The sequence below is a fragment of the Gavialis gangeticus genome, unplaced genomic scaffold, assembly GCF_001723915.1.
Source record: "Gavialis gangeticus isolate Ggan-Ray unplaced genomic scaffold, GavGan_comp1, whole genome shotgun sequence".
Taxonomy (NCBI): Eukaryota; Metazoa; Chordata; order Crocodylia; family Gavialidae; genus Gavialis; species Gavialis gangeticus.
In genome coordinates, this window is record NW_017728992.1 from 68,200,777 (window position 1) to 68,217,143 (window position 16,367).

The 16,367-nt window shown below is 41.5% G+C and overlaps 1 protein-coding gene across 3 annotated transcripts in view; it reads right to left on the minus strand.

Moving 5' to 3' along the window:
• The window catches only part of NFATC1 (nuclear factor of activated T-cells 1), a 157,247-nt gene that overhangs the window by 63,892 nt on the left and 76,988 nt on the right, over positions 1–16,367 (minus strand). For all 3 annotated transcript variants that reach the window (XM_019524065.1, XM_019524085.1, XM_019524074.1), the window contains exons 7-8: positions 1,531–1,586; positions 111–243 (exon numbers count right to left, since the gene is read on the minus strand). In XM_019524065.1, the coding sequence (XP_019379610.1) occupies positions 111–243; positions 1,531–1,586 (189 nt within the window). The remainder of the gene's footprint in view (positions 1–110; positions 244–1,530; positions 1,587–16,367) is intronic.

The following is a 16,367-nucleotide window of genomic DNA, read 5'->3' on the forward strand; positions in this document are numbered from 1 at the left end:
ACAGCCCTAAACAGCATGCTATGGAATTCAGTTACATTCTGTCTTGCATCTTTTTAACAAAGAACATGATCTCTAGTTTTCAACTCCTGAATTGTGAAATATATTTTTACCATTAGCAGGAAGATAGGTGAAAAGCTGGTACTGGCTTCTCTTTCGCTTTCCATTGCAGACATAGAAATTGACCTGAACAGGACTGGTTATCCTCTGATTTCGGAAAGGTGGGATCTCCACAACCAATGAATTCTATCAAAACAGACACATGAGAAAATCAGTACATAGCTATGACAGATTTACTGCACATTTATATGTGTGCATCAACATTTGCAAATTTCACTTCTGAGCTCCCAAAGAGGAATATTGTCATGGCATACCCACTGATAGGAAAGCCTGTAGCTTAGATTTCCTTTTGTGATCTTTTTGGTTAGAGGTCCCTGCAGCTCGTTCTAGATCTGTTTTTCTTCACCCATGAGTTTGTTGCAGTCAGAAGCTTGAACATAGGATAAGCAAAGCTGTACCAAAGCTATGGGGTTTGTAGATATTATTTGCCATGGCCTTATACTTCAGGGGTTATTTTCAGGGTGATGAGACTCAGGTTGCACACTACTGGGTGATGCTTGTTAGAAGAGGGTGGCTGAGAAAGCACTACATTCTAAATGTCTGTGCTGCTCTAATGTCCTGATACAAGTACCATGGGATGAACAATTTGGCAAGGATGCCTATAACTGTCCTCTCAGGACTGGCTTTCAAGGGATGAAATGCAGGGTTGGGATTTTAGCAAGGACTGGTAATGTGTCAGTGTACGAGTATAATTCTGACTGATAGTGGTGTATTGTTCCCAGTGCCAAAAACCTGGTATATGCCAAGGTACTCTACATTATGGGCAACTTAAACGTCTCTCCTTAGCACTCAACGAATTATTTTCCTTTCCACATCAGTCATCCAGCTTTTTGTTTTCACCATCCTGAGCATGGCATTGCTAGGTCCTTCACTTGCTCCCCAGACAAAATATTTAAACCCATGTACCCAAAGTCAGTGTTTGGTTAGATTCTTGAAAAAAAAAAAAGCCTGATTTTCAGCAGTATTCAGCATTTCTTTCATTTCCTATTCAGGGATGTCAAGGTGGGTCTTAAGCCAAGATTTGACAGAGGAAAATGTAATAGCCTCATGAGTAAGTTCAAGGGAGGGACTTGCCTATATAAGGGCCAGCCCTGGAAGACAGCCTAGGGACATTTGTGTGAATTTCTAATGACGGGAAAGACATGGCTCTTTTCATTGATGGAACTGGGAAGGTCAGACTCAAGAGTGTTCAAGCTGACAGGAGCTGAGATTCGTGAAGGGCCTCAAATGTGAACACAAAAATGTTAACCTTGGTGCAATGAAATTGCCCCATTCCCTTCAAAAAAGGACTTCCAACCTTGTCTATTTCAGGGGAAGAAAACTGTGTCTTTGAAAGCCCTCTGCAGAAAAAGAGTGCTAGAGAAATGTAGCATTTTTCTTTTCTTTGAAGTTAAAATATTTAGGCATACTTACTGGCTTACACATTTCTTTGTCAGTTTTGGCTTCCATTTCCCACACATGGTGACCATCTAGGAGAAAAAAAAATATCTAGTTCTCTCCTTTAATTTTCCTTCCTTCAAACCTGTGCCCAGTGTTCGAAAGAAGTTACAAAAGCCTCTTTGGATAGTGGGAGGAAGAAAACATAGAAGATAGGTCTGTGGTTGAGTTGTTCATGCTCTGCCCAAGCAAGAAATCATATAAATAACTTGCTGGAAGCCAGGCAATCTCATTTAATTTGTTTATAAGGAAGGGAACATGGGTCAGTGGAGAAGGTACTGGGAAAATAGTAAACAGATTCTGATTGAAAACAGTCCAGTACTAGCTTAGGGATACCATATCACCATTCTATGCCTTGGTCTTCCCACCATTAAAAGGGAGGTATTGCTATTTACCTACTTGTATAAAGTGTTTTGAGTTCTTTTAATCTATAATAAATACAATAAGAGCTAAATAGAAATATTAAAAAGGAGCAGTGTTAGTTAGGAAAGGTCTCAAATTATATTTGTCCTGGAATGTAAATGTTCCATCTTGAAATGTGCAGCTTAAATGAGTTGATTATATTTCTGCTGACTGGATCAAAATGGAAAAGCAGTTTTGTGGGTTACATCACCACAGTGAAGACAGTTATAGCAACTAAGGACCTAGCTCTAGTATGTCTGAGGTCCATACCATAGAACGATGGGGCTGCAATTGCTCCTGTTCTCTTAATTCAGCAGGTTCAAAATGAAATTAATTTTACACCGTGAGTTTCTGGGGTTTTCTTTTGAGAAATACATGGACTGATAAATGCCACTGACAATGAAACAAATGGCCAGTGAAGGTTCTTTCTCCCCCACGGTTTCAAAACTCAGCAGCAGGGAAATGAAAAAAAAAAGATAAAGTGTAAGGTTTTCATATTGTGAGCCTAGTTAAGCTAAAACATGGATAAGTAGCCACAGGCACATAGCTGTCTGATTTTCGCAGCAGGGACACTTGTGGTTTAAGGAGTCCCGCCATACTTAGACATCACTGGAGTGAATGGAAAAATTAAACTTGATGTCATCTCTTTTTTATATTTATTGTAGCATTGGGATATACAAATGCAAATATTAGTTATTTTGAACTTTACCACAGAGACGTTTGCATATTTAAAAAAAAAAGCCTCTGTGCAAGGTACCAGTGAATGCACTTTTTCTTCTCTCTTCACTTTCATGGCCAGGATGGAGGTGACACTTTTAGAACTGTCTGATTTATTAGAAATGCCTGTAAATAATATTTTTGTGTACAGCAGTTCTGCTGTGAAAGGAATGCTGGTGTGGAACTAGGTTTTGGTGATCATTTTTAAGTCTAAAATCATTTCTTTTTAACCAAGAGAAAGACAAACAATGTGAATATCAAAAATCTTCTACCATAACTAATTTGGCATGCTTCTCTGGAAGAAATAATTAATGTACACACCCTTCATTTCTTTCTATGTTTTAAATCATACTACCAAGTAAAAATAAACTAGAAAAAGAATCTCTGCAATAAGTATTGCAGGAGTACGGAGGGAGAAGAGTCAGTTGCACCAGTATTCAAAATCTCTCCAACAGTGTCTTTTAGAATTGCCAGAATTAAAGCTGACTGCTCAGGAGTCCTGAAGATCACTTCACAATTCATCCACCAGATGCTTTTCCAAAATTGTTCATAAAAAATTCTGACCACAGTCCCACCAGCTGGGACTCTTCTTTTCTCAAAAAAAAGAAAAGAAATAATGTGAAACTAAAGTCCAAGTAAGCTTGATCCTGAAGCTATCACAAATTTCAAAGCACTACACATTTTTCAAAGTTATAGTCTGCTCAGGAACTTCTGCATTAGAGATGGTTTTTACCTAGAGAATTCCAGACCAGTAGTTAGCATGTGTTCAGCTTGCCTTTGTAAATGGATTACCAGAACTTCAGGGGTTTTCTTACGTTTAATTTCCACCTTGCAAGATGAACAACCTGATTCAGAATTACCTGGCAATATTTTTAGAAAATTAAAGTGATTTTATCTATAAACTAATCTTTCAATTACCTTAGGCAGCGCTGCCTTTATGAGCTTTTGAAATTTTTATGATGACAAAGAGTGAGTTTGATCAGAAACTTTTAAAATGTTCTAATCTAAACTATTATGAAAAAAACACTCCAGAGCTGTGTTTAGTCTTTGGGTATCAACTAGATGCTAATATGAGCAATAGTTTTTGCTCCAGTAAGAAAGCCTCTTGAGAATGTCCAGACCATTGCTGCTTAAATGATGAGGGGGGAGGGAACAGACGACTCATTAACAGTTAGTGACATTTCATTTAACAAAAACATAAGGAGGAGAAGTTGTTATGAAGCAGAGACAAAAAAAAAAGTAGACAATTCCTCATATTACGTCTGGTGAACCAAGAGGGAAATCTCAACGCCCACGGACTGGGACCAACTCCAGGAGGGAAACCTTAGACCACTACGTCAACCTCTTACAGTAAACATGTTTTGCAGGTTTATATAGTTCAGCTGAAATTTTAAAAAAAACTAAAAAAAAAGGAATGGAACAATTTGTGGGGGCTCAAAGCATTAAGAAAATCTGCCTACGTTGGAGAAAAGTATTTTTCTTCTCGTGCCACATATGCCCAGAATCCTACCAAGTATGTGGGACACCATCCCTTGTCAGAATGCGCCTGAGGAGTGAGGGCCGATAAACCACAAAAGTTTCCATTGTAAGTCTGCCACATCTGCATTAGCCTGGTTGACTCAGAGCCCAAGGCAACTCCCTGCCTGGCAAAGGGCCAACAAAAGTACACCAGAGCAATTTATACCTTTCCAAAATGCAAATAATTCAAATTACAGACATAACACAAAGCTGAAGCAGACACATTTTAGGCATTCCCGTTAAAGTTTACTCTCTGAAATTACCGTACCCAAATGGGCAGTTGTTATATGAGAGAGAGAGAGAGAGAGAGAGAGAGAGAGAGAGAGAGAGAGAGGGAAGGAGAAAGGGAAAGAAAGCATTCCCAAGGGATAGTTGATTTTTTTTATTTGCTTTTACAAACTAATAATAATAATAATAAATCCCCTCTCCAGATCAAGTTCCTGACATCAGCCAGAGTGTTTGCTAACATTTTCTTTTGGTATATTGAAAAAATAGATTTATGTTACATCCCTCTCTGAAGCTGACATTTTGCTTTTCTTTCTAATTAGGGAAGAAGTACATCAGGTTTGTTTTTTTTATTCTGTTTTGCTTCTGTTGCTTCAATATAGAACATAAGGGGAGAATCCCACTGAAATCACAGTGGTTGAAATCCTTGCTCTATTGAAATCAGTGTGAGGTTTGCCACTGATTCCAGTGGGACCAGGATTTCACCCTGGGATGTTATAAGGCAAAGGTCTGCCTATACTCAGTATTGTGTTTGTTGTCAGTGACAGGTGGTGATCAGTGTTGTTTTCAACAGAGACACAGGATTTTGTCAGGAAGTCTGACATTTAAAGATTGATAACTGTGATGTTCCCTTATTTACAGCATTTTTATTCTGAGTGCAATTCGTCAGGTTCTGCTTTATCATTTTTTCAGTCCAAAATGTTAAACACCTGGAGTTAGTAAGGATGAAAAAAGCACACACCTACTTCATCAGTATGGGTGGATTTTGAACTTTTCAAAATATAAACCTGCATTTCTAAAACGGAACAGCTTAACGGTGAATGGGTCTTTGTAGTTCACTCTTATCAAGTGCTCACGGCAGAGTTAAAAGGAAACTGTGCTCAAGTCCAGAAGTAAAAATATTCTAATTCATTAGGGAATTCCCTGCAGTATGAGTCACAGAAACGGCTTCCCCACCACACCCAACTACAGAGATTTCCACATGAAAAAGGCACTGTAGGCCTGTTTTAACACAGAAGCAGCATTGAGAAATACTTGCATAAATGCAACAATATCAGTTATTCGCATATATTGTTGTGGATTGTTAAGCTTGACTTTTTTTCCCTTAAGGATGTAGGAAACAGATTAGAGACAGGTATCCAGGTAAAAGATTTTTCCAACTTTTCTCTGAGACTAGTCTGCACAAAATGGACTGTTCCACAAAGGAAACTTTACCATACCTTTTGCTCTTCTGTGAAATATGAATTTTCACTTCTACCTAGGAGAACTTTTACAATCTTTACAATCTCCTTTGCCAATGAAGGCTGCCTGTGCCTGAAAGCTTGCAAATAAAGAATTATTTTGCAAATATCTAGTTGGTCTAATAAAAGATATCACCTCTGCCATGAGTTTTGATTCCTTTTATCTTAGAGACAGAGGATTGTCAAATAAATATTCCTCTGTCTTCTGACCTAGTGGTGTGTGTCAGGACTTACTTTTTAGAGGTTTCTAGGATTGCATTTCCACACATCAAAGAAGTATTGCTGAGTAGCCTACAAGTTTATGCAGCTCATACTGGTAGCTTAGCTTGCATTACAGTTTTACAAGTACACAAAAATTAAAAGGAAGAACAAGGTAAAAAAATCAAAAAAGAACTAAGACCCAGAAAGTCAACAACTGTTCCTTGCAATCACTTAAATCTCACTTCTGTGAAACAGATGTGATAGGAGAGTTCAATTATTTTGCTTTCTTTAAATAGGTTAAAAATACTCCAACTTCTTCAACAGGTACATTATAACTCAAAGACACAAAGATGAGCAGGTATTATTTAGGACTTCACTACTAACGTATCTTGGACATGTTGCCCTCTTCCAGTTTGGCCTGAGGCAGAATTTGGCTGAATTGGTAAACTGGGCCACATTAATGTTAATGTTTTCAAACAAAAGTGCAGCACACATTTTTCAAACGGAACCCCTTATTTGATTAACTTGTTGGAAGGTATTTCCAAATAGTGATGTTTGAACATCACAGTTTATCTTAAAATATAGGAGATTCAGAGCAGCATATGCACAATGAGGGAACAAACTGAGACAGTTTTCAAGCAGAATGTAGAACAAACATATCTTATGATTTTCAGGTGCACTACATGCATAACCAACTGGGTTACTCAGTCAAGTAAGCTAACATGCATTCAAAGCCTTCAGCTATATAGGATTCACATGTTTTAGATTTATGTTCTAATCTTTATTCCTTAAGAAGTATGTTTATGTCACTACTTTGACACAGAGATGATGGATTTGTGATTATGTCCTTAAGGAAAGGATTGGTTTGTGTGCAGGAGGAAGGAATGGATTCAGACCTGCAGTCATTCAGCCTCTTGTTGAGATACCATCAGTTTTCACATTCTAAGCAGGTTGGGCCAGGTCTGCACTTGGGCAGGAAATCTCCCAAGAAAACAAATGATTCAGAAGACAGTACTCTTTGCTCCAACTCAGCACTGAAAAAATGTATAATTGGCCACAGCACTCTTCTCTGATTCCTCGGGTGAACAGAATTATTCCTCCCTTATATGTAAATGAATGCTAATCAGCTCAATAACGTGTAGCTGAAGTTGATCCCTGCATACAGATTGTGTATCAGTGTAAATTTTTAAAGAGCTTTATAGTGGGATGTGCTCTAGCAAATGTGAAAGAATAGTATCAACAACATTGGCTAAGTAATTTTTCTCTAGATGAGTCAAAGGGAGAGAGGGGTGAGTTATTTAGAACTGCACAGGAGCTCAGAACAAATATTGGCAGTCTATATAGTCAGGACCTTTTTTGTCAACATATTCAATAGCACCTGATCTAATTTAGGTTAATGGTCTGGATCTCCACTAGGAGGGGCTGAATGGCAAGGTTAGCAAATGGAACTCCTGGCATCTATGTAAATCAAATAATGTAGGATTTGCTTGGAGACAGATGAGCATGCCTCCACCCTCACCTTGCAAACTATTCCTCTCCTGACCCTAGCAGCACCTCCCACCCTGGTCTACCTCAAACCACTTGTCTCCTTTGTTTTTTGGTAGTTCCTGTTCCTGCAACAGTCTTGTACTCTGCTCTAACACCTCATTGGCTGACTTTGCCTCCCTTCCATAGCTAACTTACCCACTCAGCTGTTGAAGCTGAGTTTGCATTACCTGGTTAGTGTCTGGCCTTCCTTGTAACCATTCTGATTCCCTTTTCTGATCATTTTGTCTGCCCATATGCTCTTCTCACTCCTTTTCTCAAAGGACACTCAGGCATATGATTCCCACTCTTCTGTTTTCCCTCCTTTCTTCCACAGAAAACACCAGGAAGCTATTCTGTCCTATTGCCTTTTTTAAAAATCTCCCAAAAGGATTCCTACAATCAGTTAGCTTCTCAGGCTAAATATTGCATTGCTCCTTTTCAACTGAAACTCTTCCAACCTGTTGTCACCTTCCAGAAGAATGGCTTTGTTCAGGGCAAAGAAAAAAAGGGTTTTTTTAGTAAGTATCTGCACTTTTGGATGCTAAATTGAACTATAGCCCTAGAAGTTTGTACATGCTTGGCTTATAATTATATTTATATTGCTGAAACTAGGTTTCAGGGGTGGGAGTGGTCTTATTCAAAGTTTTGCAATGCCGATGCAGAGTATGTGTATGTTCTTCCTCCTACATATTTTCACAGCTTTGAACTGAGTTCTATACAACCCTGTCTTTATGCCTATCTGTAACATAAATGCTGGTATACTTTTTGCTTTCAAAATGCTGTTAAAATTTAATTGAAAACCATAAGAAACAGTGTCAAAACCTTGTAATAAAAATCAGTTAAGAATCTACACTTTATATGTGCTGTGGAGTATCCAGGTACCCACCTGTAAATTCAGGCTCCATTAAGATTTCTTAAGCTAACTAAGCAAAAATTGAGGTGCCCCTGGATCACAACCTGTGGTAGAAAGTATTGAGTGCAAAGCATTTTGCACTGCCTAGAGGACAAATCTAATTTTATTACATGAGTTCTAGCAAACTATTAGATTATTTTGATTTGAGTAAACTTTTTCAAGGCTTGTGTATTTTATGGCTCTGATAATTAAAATGAAGTTCTGAAATCTGATGGTAAATATGGAATTTTAGATTTATTATCTTTCAGTGTCTTGGAGACTGTTTTTCAGGAGTATGTGGCACACTACTCAAGGGAATGTGAGAGGAAGGAATGAGAAAGCAGAAGAAAGGAAAAAAGGGGAAGTATAAATAGAGTAAAAGGAAGAAAAAGAAAAAAAACCTACTCTAAATATTTTGTAGGTCAGAAGTTGGCAATGTTTTCTAGTGTCAGGCTAGAATGACCCAATTTAGGTTTAATATAAGCTCCCAGCTGCCACTTCTCCCCACCACTCATCCATGGTGCAGTGTGGGTGAAGCTCCTGATACCAAGAGCCCTTCCATTGAACACTGCCAAACTCCATGGGCCATATGTTGCCAACCCCTTCTCTTAGATTACTGGAGAGGTTACAGTGTAGTTGTAGTAACATATATTCTTACTTTTAAAAAATCCATAACAAAGGGGTATACAGCAATATTGAGAGCTACTACTCTAGGAAGAACAACTTATGTATAAGACTGAACTATGTATTTTTCCTGAACTATAACTCTTGCAGGCTGTTTCTGGGATATGAACTTCAAGCTGGTACATTCCTTCCTACATAGCATCAACAGTAATAATGACTCTTCATACTAATTGTGTCTTCATTCATATCTGTGCAACTCCTCTGTCTTTAACTTTGCCCTCCCCTGTAATCTCTAAGGAGTTGTCCAGGTATAACCAACTAAAGCCATGTGAAACAGTTTTGACCCATTTCCCTTGGTTAATCTAGAATCTCATCTTGTCTCTCAAACTCCTCTAATGCAGGTGTTGTAGTTATTTTTAACTTACCACCACCAAAACTGACTCCCAAACTTTCCTTCCAAGAATGATTTCTTTCCTTTGCTCCAACATGCCTGACAGCATCACCATGAGCTCCTGAACACTCAGGCTCCCACTTGGGAGTTGTCTATGGGTGCATCCTCACATGCAGGCACGTGCACTCACACCAGCTCAAATAGGAGAGGCACAAATTTGTGCTGGAGATTTTTGCCTCGGCACACGCACCTGGACATGCCCTTTGGTGTGGGGCAAGTTGTGCCACTTGGGGCAAAATAACCCTGCCCAGCTCCTCCTGGATCTGCAGCCAGGGGGAGCTAGACCCTGGGGCAGTGCTGGCCTCTGCAGTATAAAAACCTGCCCTGTGCTGGCCCCAGCAATATAAAAACCTGTCTTGTTGAGTAGCTCGGGGCTACTTGTCCTCAGGAGTTTTTGAGGTCCAGCCAGTTGGTATCTGGGAACACTACCTTTTATGCCAACTGGACTGCTGAAACAGCCCTAACCTGGAGTGGCTCCTGTACCCTCTACCTACTGCAGTAGTTTGGTAGTGGGGGCTGCTGCCTGGCTGTGACCTGCTGCCACCTGCAACAGCATCTGCCCACTTGGACCTGCGGCCCCATGCCTGTGTCCCTGCCAGACCTGGATGGGGTGCCCCTGCTCTGCCATCTGGGCAGCTATCGCCCAGAAGATGTGCTCCTTGCGGTGGCCTGCTTTGAACTGTCAAAGCATGTCCTCTGGGCCCCAAATGGCCAAGACTTCAGCCACCTCATATGTCTTCCAACTGGGTCCCCAGTGCTGGCCCTGGACAGGCTCCTCTGCCCAGGTCTCGCCGCTTGTCTTACCAGCAGAGATCCTGGTGTTCCCTGTTTAAAAATTGCCTGGCATGACATGCGGTCCTGGCGAGTGGTGCTGGACCCTGGGTGGCAGCCCAAGTGGCCTAGAACTGCCTGAAGGAGGACTTGCCCACGCTGAGCCAGACCATGCGATGTGGCACAGGCAGTGCCGGGTGCCAGGCAGCCGGGGCTGAGCTGCACTTCCCCATGCTGCAGGGAGCAGGGGCTGTGCCAGGAGGGCCCCAAGTGCCCTGATGCCCGCTGCTGCTGTAGGGAGTGGGGGGATTGTGGACCATGAAGGAAGCAGGTGGGGGACCCACCCCTCCCAAGCAGCCCCCTGCACCCACAGTCCCCTGCACGCACACAGCCCCAGTGCTCCAGTCCCTCCCACCCCCAGTCCCTTATTTACCTGGGACAGAGCCTGGTTCTATCACGCTGCAGCCTGCACCGGTCCAAGTTGCCCCACATGTGGAGGCAGCATGCTTCAGCACCAAGGCAAGGGACAGTCATAGATATGCTCTGTCTGGCTATCAGAGTGTCTCTTTGAAGGACCCCAGCCTCCGGTTGCCTCAGAACATGGTCCTGGACTGTGTGGTGCCCTGCTTTTTTTCTGGGTGGGTTGTTTTTGGGTTTTTTTTGATACCTGGATTTCCAAATATGCAGCACAGGGAACATTTTTTTTCTTCCCAGTGTGTCTCTTGCCACGTCTCACACTGCTTTGAGACACGGCAAGAGATATGTGTGGGCTCGTCTGGACTTGCCCTGTGACTCCTCTTTTGGTCTGCACAGCCAAGATGGATCAAAACCATGCCAGTTCTTCCTTCATATTATTTTTATTGTAACTAACATGGCCAAATCTCAAACTAAGGCTCACATCGTCTCCTATCTTAACCATGCATTTTCCTCTCTGGTCTTGCTGACACCCTCCATCATCACTTTCTGATCTAATATAAATAGGAAGTGCATCTCCTTTCCATGGTCAGTGTAAATTTTTTTCTTACTTCCTAGTCCTCCAGTTCTTTTATCTCCATAGAATGGCTTGCTCCCTTTATTCTCACAACATCAAACTCAAACCCTTCATTTCCTATTCCTATCTACCCTTGTGTCTTCTGTTGCCCCACAAATAACACATTTTGGCAAACAGAATGTTCTTCTACACTGCTCTTTATATCTGGAATGACTTTCTTGAACTGGTAAGGCCACTATTCCTCTTATTCAAGACTCTCTTCTTCTACCATGATACCCACAACAAATTAACCAAGCAAAAATAGTCAGATGGTAGGAAACCACTGATATCTATTTATAAAAAAGATGTGCATAATCTCTACAAAAATACCTTATTTTCTCACATACCATGCACTGCCAGATAAGACATGGACCTTGTTTTGATGAACACATGACGAAGAAAAAAGATTTTTCCAGAGTTATGCCCACATACAGTGGGGACACAGCCTAATTTTAGCTGACTCTTCCCTCCCTTTTCCTGCTCAGGCAAAAGCTACATTTTAACCCTTTCACAGCTTAATTGTCAGCTGCTCTTGGCTGTTCAGGCAAAAGCTACAACTATAGCTAATGATGAAGATGGGACACAGTAGGCAGAGCTAAGATTCTCAAAAGTGTTAAAAATAGTCTGAAGGGGTGTAAAATAGAAGAAGAGAGACCAGAAATAGCTAACAGACAGCAAAACTGGGGGGGGAAAGAGAGTTTGATTAATAACTAGCAGGAATCAAGAAGATTCTAATAAGTCATGAAGTCAGTTGACTTCCACAGCCTGCTTGAGTAGAAATACCACTGCTACTATTCCAGGCAGAATGCTTCTTGGCTCTTTAAGACATGCACCTCAATTCTGGAAGGCTAACGTTTGGGGTAAAGGTGCCTGTAGTATGCAAGCTAATACAATATTTTCCCTTTCCACCCTTATTAGGCCATAAACTCTTTGGGCAGAGATTGTGAATTCTTAGGCATTTGGATAGTGTCTGGGGTCTGCTGTGGGCCATATTGGAATACAAATGAATAGTACTAGTAGCAGAGTAATGAAGTCATGTTTTCATTTAGACTACAAATGCACCACAGATAGCAGATTCATGCAAAAAGTGCATTTTTGATATAGCCCTTTTTCTGAGCCATAACACCAGATGTAACCTAAAATTTACAAGAATGCTCAAGCAATTGTTTGATATTTGGACACTTGTGGTGTCTGGGCTCCCTTAAAAATAGTCCTTGTCCACAGTAAATACCTGTACTTGATCAAAGGTATGTAACGACTAGCATTCTTAAATGTGACAGAAACACCCTCAGTGAGGCTTAGTGATGAAACTCTTGTGTGTATGGCTGCTGTCCTATAGTACCTTTTCCATTTCCAAGGCTAAACAGCCAGGAAAATCTGAAACGTGCTGACATTTCCTACGAACTACGTCATTGCTACCGCATGTCTGTGAAAGGATTCTACTATCTAATGACCCCACCATTTCATGATGCTACTCACCCAAGGATATCTGTTTCTGGTCAATGGCCAAAAACCCCTTAGGCTACCAAAGCATTTCTAAGAATGAGGTGTAAATGACCTTCACACGAACTTTGTTCCCAACTGATGCCTTTCTAGTCCATCTAGTTTGCAGAAACTTTTTATCTCACTACACTAATCAGTCTATAAACTCTTCATACTAAACAGAATGTGTGTCCTAAACTTTGATAAACAAACAGATATAGACAAAATTATATTGTATTTACCCATCTGGGGGGAAGTCTGTCCCTTGCTTATTTATTACGCGAGCTATAGTTTGATTACCAGTGTGAAACATGACTCTCTTTGGCTAGCTGCCCCCAAACTGTGACTGCTACTGGCAATGGAAAGAGCAATGGAAAGATCTCTGAGAATGTAATATCTTTTACCAAATGGATCTCTGCCAAGACTCAGGTCACCAGTCTCCCCCATCACATCACATCACATCTCATCAAAACAGATTCTAAAGCTAGAGTTTTCCAATGCACCAGAGTAAAACCAAAAGCCTACATACTTTCCCCAAATGGTCACGTTCAAAGGCTACTGAAGTGTTTCAGGAACATGCCACTTTTCACATCTTTTCTAAAATAGGAGACCTTACGTAACAATATTGCATTTGAAAGCCTGCTGTAAAAATTCTTTGAGCAATATGCAGAAAGCAGAGCTGAGATTCCCCTACAATGTTATATGCCTTTAGAAAGAAGTTCTGCCTTGCAGCAGCAATCTGATTTGAGGAGGAGATAATGAAAATAGGAAAACTTAATTGCAGAATGTTTGTTTAGATGTTTAAATAAACTCACCTTGGCTCTCTTTCCTCTTATTTTGCATTTGCTTTCTGTGAACATTTGGTTGATCATGCTTTACTACAGCGAATGATCACAGAAGGTTATGTTTAAGTTTGCCTATTGCAATACATGCTGACAGCTAATTTAAAATGTTCTTCTTCTAAGTATGCACACGAGGGACCTGGTTCTTCTTTCCTAGCCATCTTAAGTTTGCTGTATGGCATCTCAGTGATTAGATTCTAAGAGCTACTCTATCCATTCAGGAAAAGAATCAATAGGAACAAGTATTTCAAATAGCAACTTACATAATAAAATTGTCCAAAACCTAAATAGTTTAATGGAATGACTACTAAATCTGATCTGTTAAAGACATTCCACAAGTAAAAGAGAGAAATTAATTGAATTATTTGTTACACATTCACTTTTCTGCATTCTTTGACAGCTTTGCTGTGAATTGGAAGTCTGTGTAATTATCAACAATTTCAAGACCAATGAAGTCCATGAGACTGAAGTAATCCAGATATACTGTACATGGTATTACCAACTTGTGAAAATTAGGTCTCTTCTATATATTACAGATACTGAGCAATTAACTGGTTAATTGAACAATTACCTGGACACCAGCTACATGTGCAAATTATCTATCACACCATAAAAAACGCCAAACAGGTATAAAGTTAGACCCTGAAATTCTGTATTAACTTTACAGCTGGTTGTTACTGAGCTTTAACTTGCATGTATAGTAGGGTCTCCACTGCAGCTGGGTTTCTCATCAGCTGATGGGGAACCCAGCTGCAGGGCTGCACCATGTCTGGCGTAAAATCCCTAAGCCGTAGGGATTTCAGCAGCTGTAATGCCTATAGTCCAGGGTTTTCATATACCCCTGAGCCCTAAGGATCACGACAACTGTGATCCCCAGGGTCTGGGGTGGTTTCATGTATCCTCAAGCTCTAGGGAGCACACATATTGCAATCTCTAGGGATGACGGCAGCATGAAGCCCCCAGATCATGGTTGCTGTGATCCCTAGGGCTCAGGGGTGCAGGAAACCACCAGGGCTGAAGGATTGTTACAGGGCAATCCCCTCACCCAAAAACCCCTCGGGCTGGAGGATCACCACAGGGGTGATCCTCTGGCTTTGGGAGTACATGGGGCACACTCAGGTCACCAGTCTCCCCCATCACATCAAATCTCATCAAAACAGACTCTAAAGCTAGAGCTTTCAAATGCAACAGAGTAAAACTGGGTGTGCATGGAGCTCTTAGTTGGGGGTCTTGCTTCTTCCTGGTGCAGGGGGGAACCCAGGATCAGGGGTTCCCATACTTGGCAGAAGTCACAATTATGTGAATCATGTATTAGATCCCATCATGCCTTTACCTGCACATGTACAAGAGGCCTTAGTAATATCCATGAAAAAGTGTCATAAATGCTGGGAGAGTGACATTTTTCATGGAGAAGCTTAAGTGCATGTCTTTGTCCATGAAGACATGCCCCTCAAACTCAAAGAGAAACTAGAATTTCAGATAGACCTTGTTTATTTGAGAAATTAACTGCAACTAATCTGCAGTATTTGGGGCACAACATTAATTTTTCCTGCCTTATAAAAAAAGAACAAAAAACCCCAATATGAAATACCTGTATTCCCACAAAGAGCAGTCTGGCATTACAACTTAACAGTCTGGAGAAATACCTGTCAGTAATTAACATTTCAGTCAATTTTATGGTCTATTCTTTGGGCTCTGTCTATACTGTACAATGCAGTGCAGCACTGATGCCTGAGGTAGCTGTAACCAGCTAGCTTTGATAGAAGAATCTATCTAACAGAGTACAGTAGTAACACAAAGCATGAGCTAACTGAAAGACTAAAGGGAGTTCTGTGTTACCATGACTATAGACTGCTTCCAGTATTCAAGGTCCATGAGCTAGCTGCTAACTCAAGTTTCTCAACACTGCATTGCACTTTTCAGGGTAGATGTACCCTTAGTCTAGACTATGTTTCTGAGTGGAGTATTTATTAATTGATTATCCTATGAAAATATGAGAATCATTCTAAAGAGAAGCTGTTGTTTTTCTGCCATACCCAACTGTGTGGATCATTATGCATAAAGATTAGGCCTGTGCAAAGCCACTAGTATTTGCTTTGGGTTCGGCCGATTTGGGGGACAGTGATTTGATTTGGTGATTCGAATCACTGTCCTGAATCGATTTGACTGAATCTGGTTCAGAGATTCAGTCACCACTGAATTGGCCGAATCTCCAAATCAAATAGGCCCCATCCCCTGCCCGCTCTCCCAACCCAATCAATGGATGCCCCACCTGGTCCCATCATCCTGGCACCAAAAAAAAAAAAGCCCTGAACTCACCAGCTCCTGTCATGTGGTGGGGGGCAACCCCTGTTGCCCCCACTGCCCCACGCTGCATGAAGGCCTCTGCCACAAGCCCCCAGAGCCCCCAACAGCTGCTACAGCATTTGGTGAGTGCAGGGCTTTATTTTTTTTTAAAGAACCGGGAACTGGGGCCAGGCAGGGCAACTACCGATGGGGCTGGGAGAGTGGGCAGGGGATGGAGGCTAGTGGCAGAGCCCCCCACACAGGGTGGGGCAGTGCGGGGCAGCGGGGATTGCCTCCTCTCCAGGCAGCAGCTGGTGAGTGTGGGGCTTTTTTGTTTTAAATAACCAGGATGCTAGAGCCAGGTGAGGCAGCTATTGATGGGCCTGGGAGAGTGGGTGGGCAGGCACTCAGGAGGGCTGGGGGAGCAGGTAGGGGATGGGGCCTGGGAGGGGTCCCCCCCATGGTCCCTTCCCTCCTCCTCCAGTCTCCCCTCCCCTGCCCCCTACTTACCAACATGGAGACTGGGTCCAGCTCCCTGCTGCAGCCAGCAGGGACTGCTTGAATTGCCAAAGTTTTCCAAATCTTTTCCAAATTGATTTGGAGA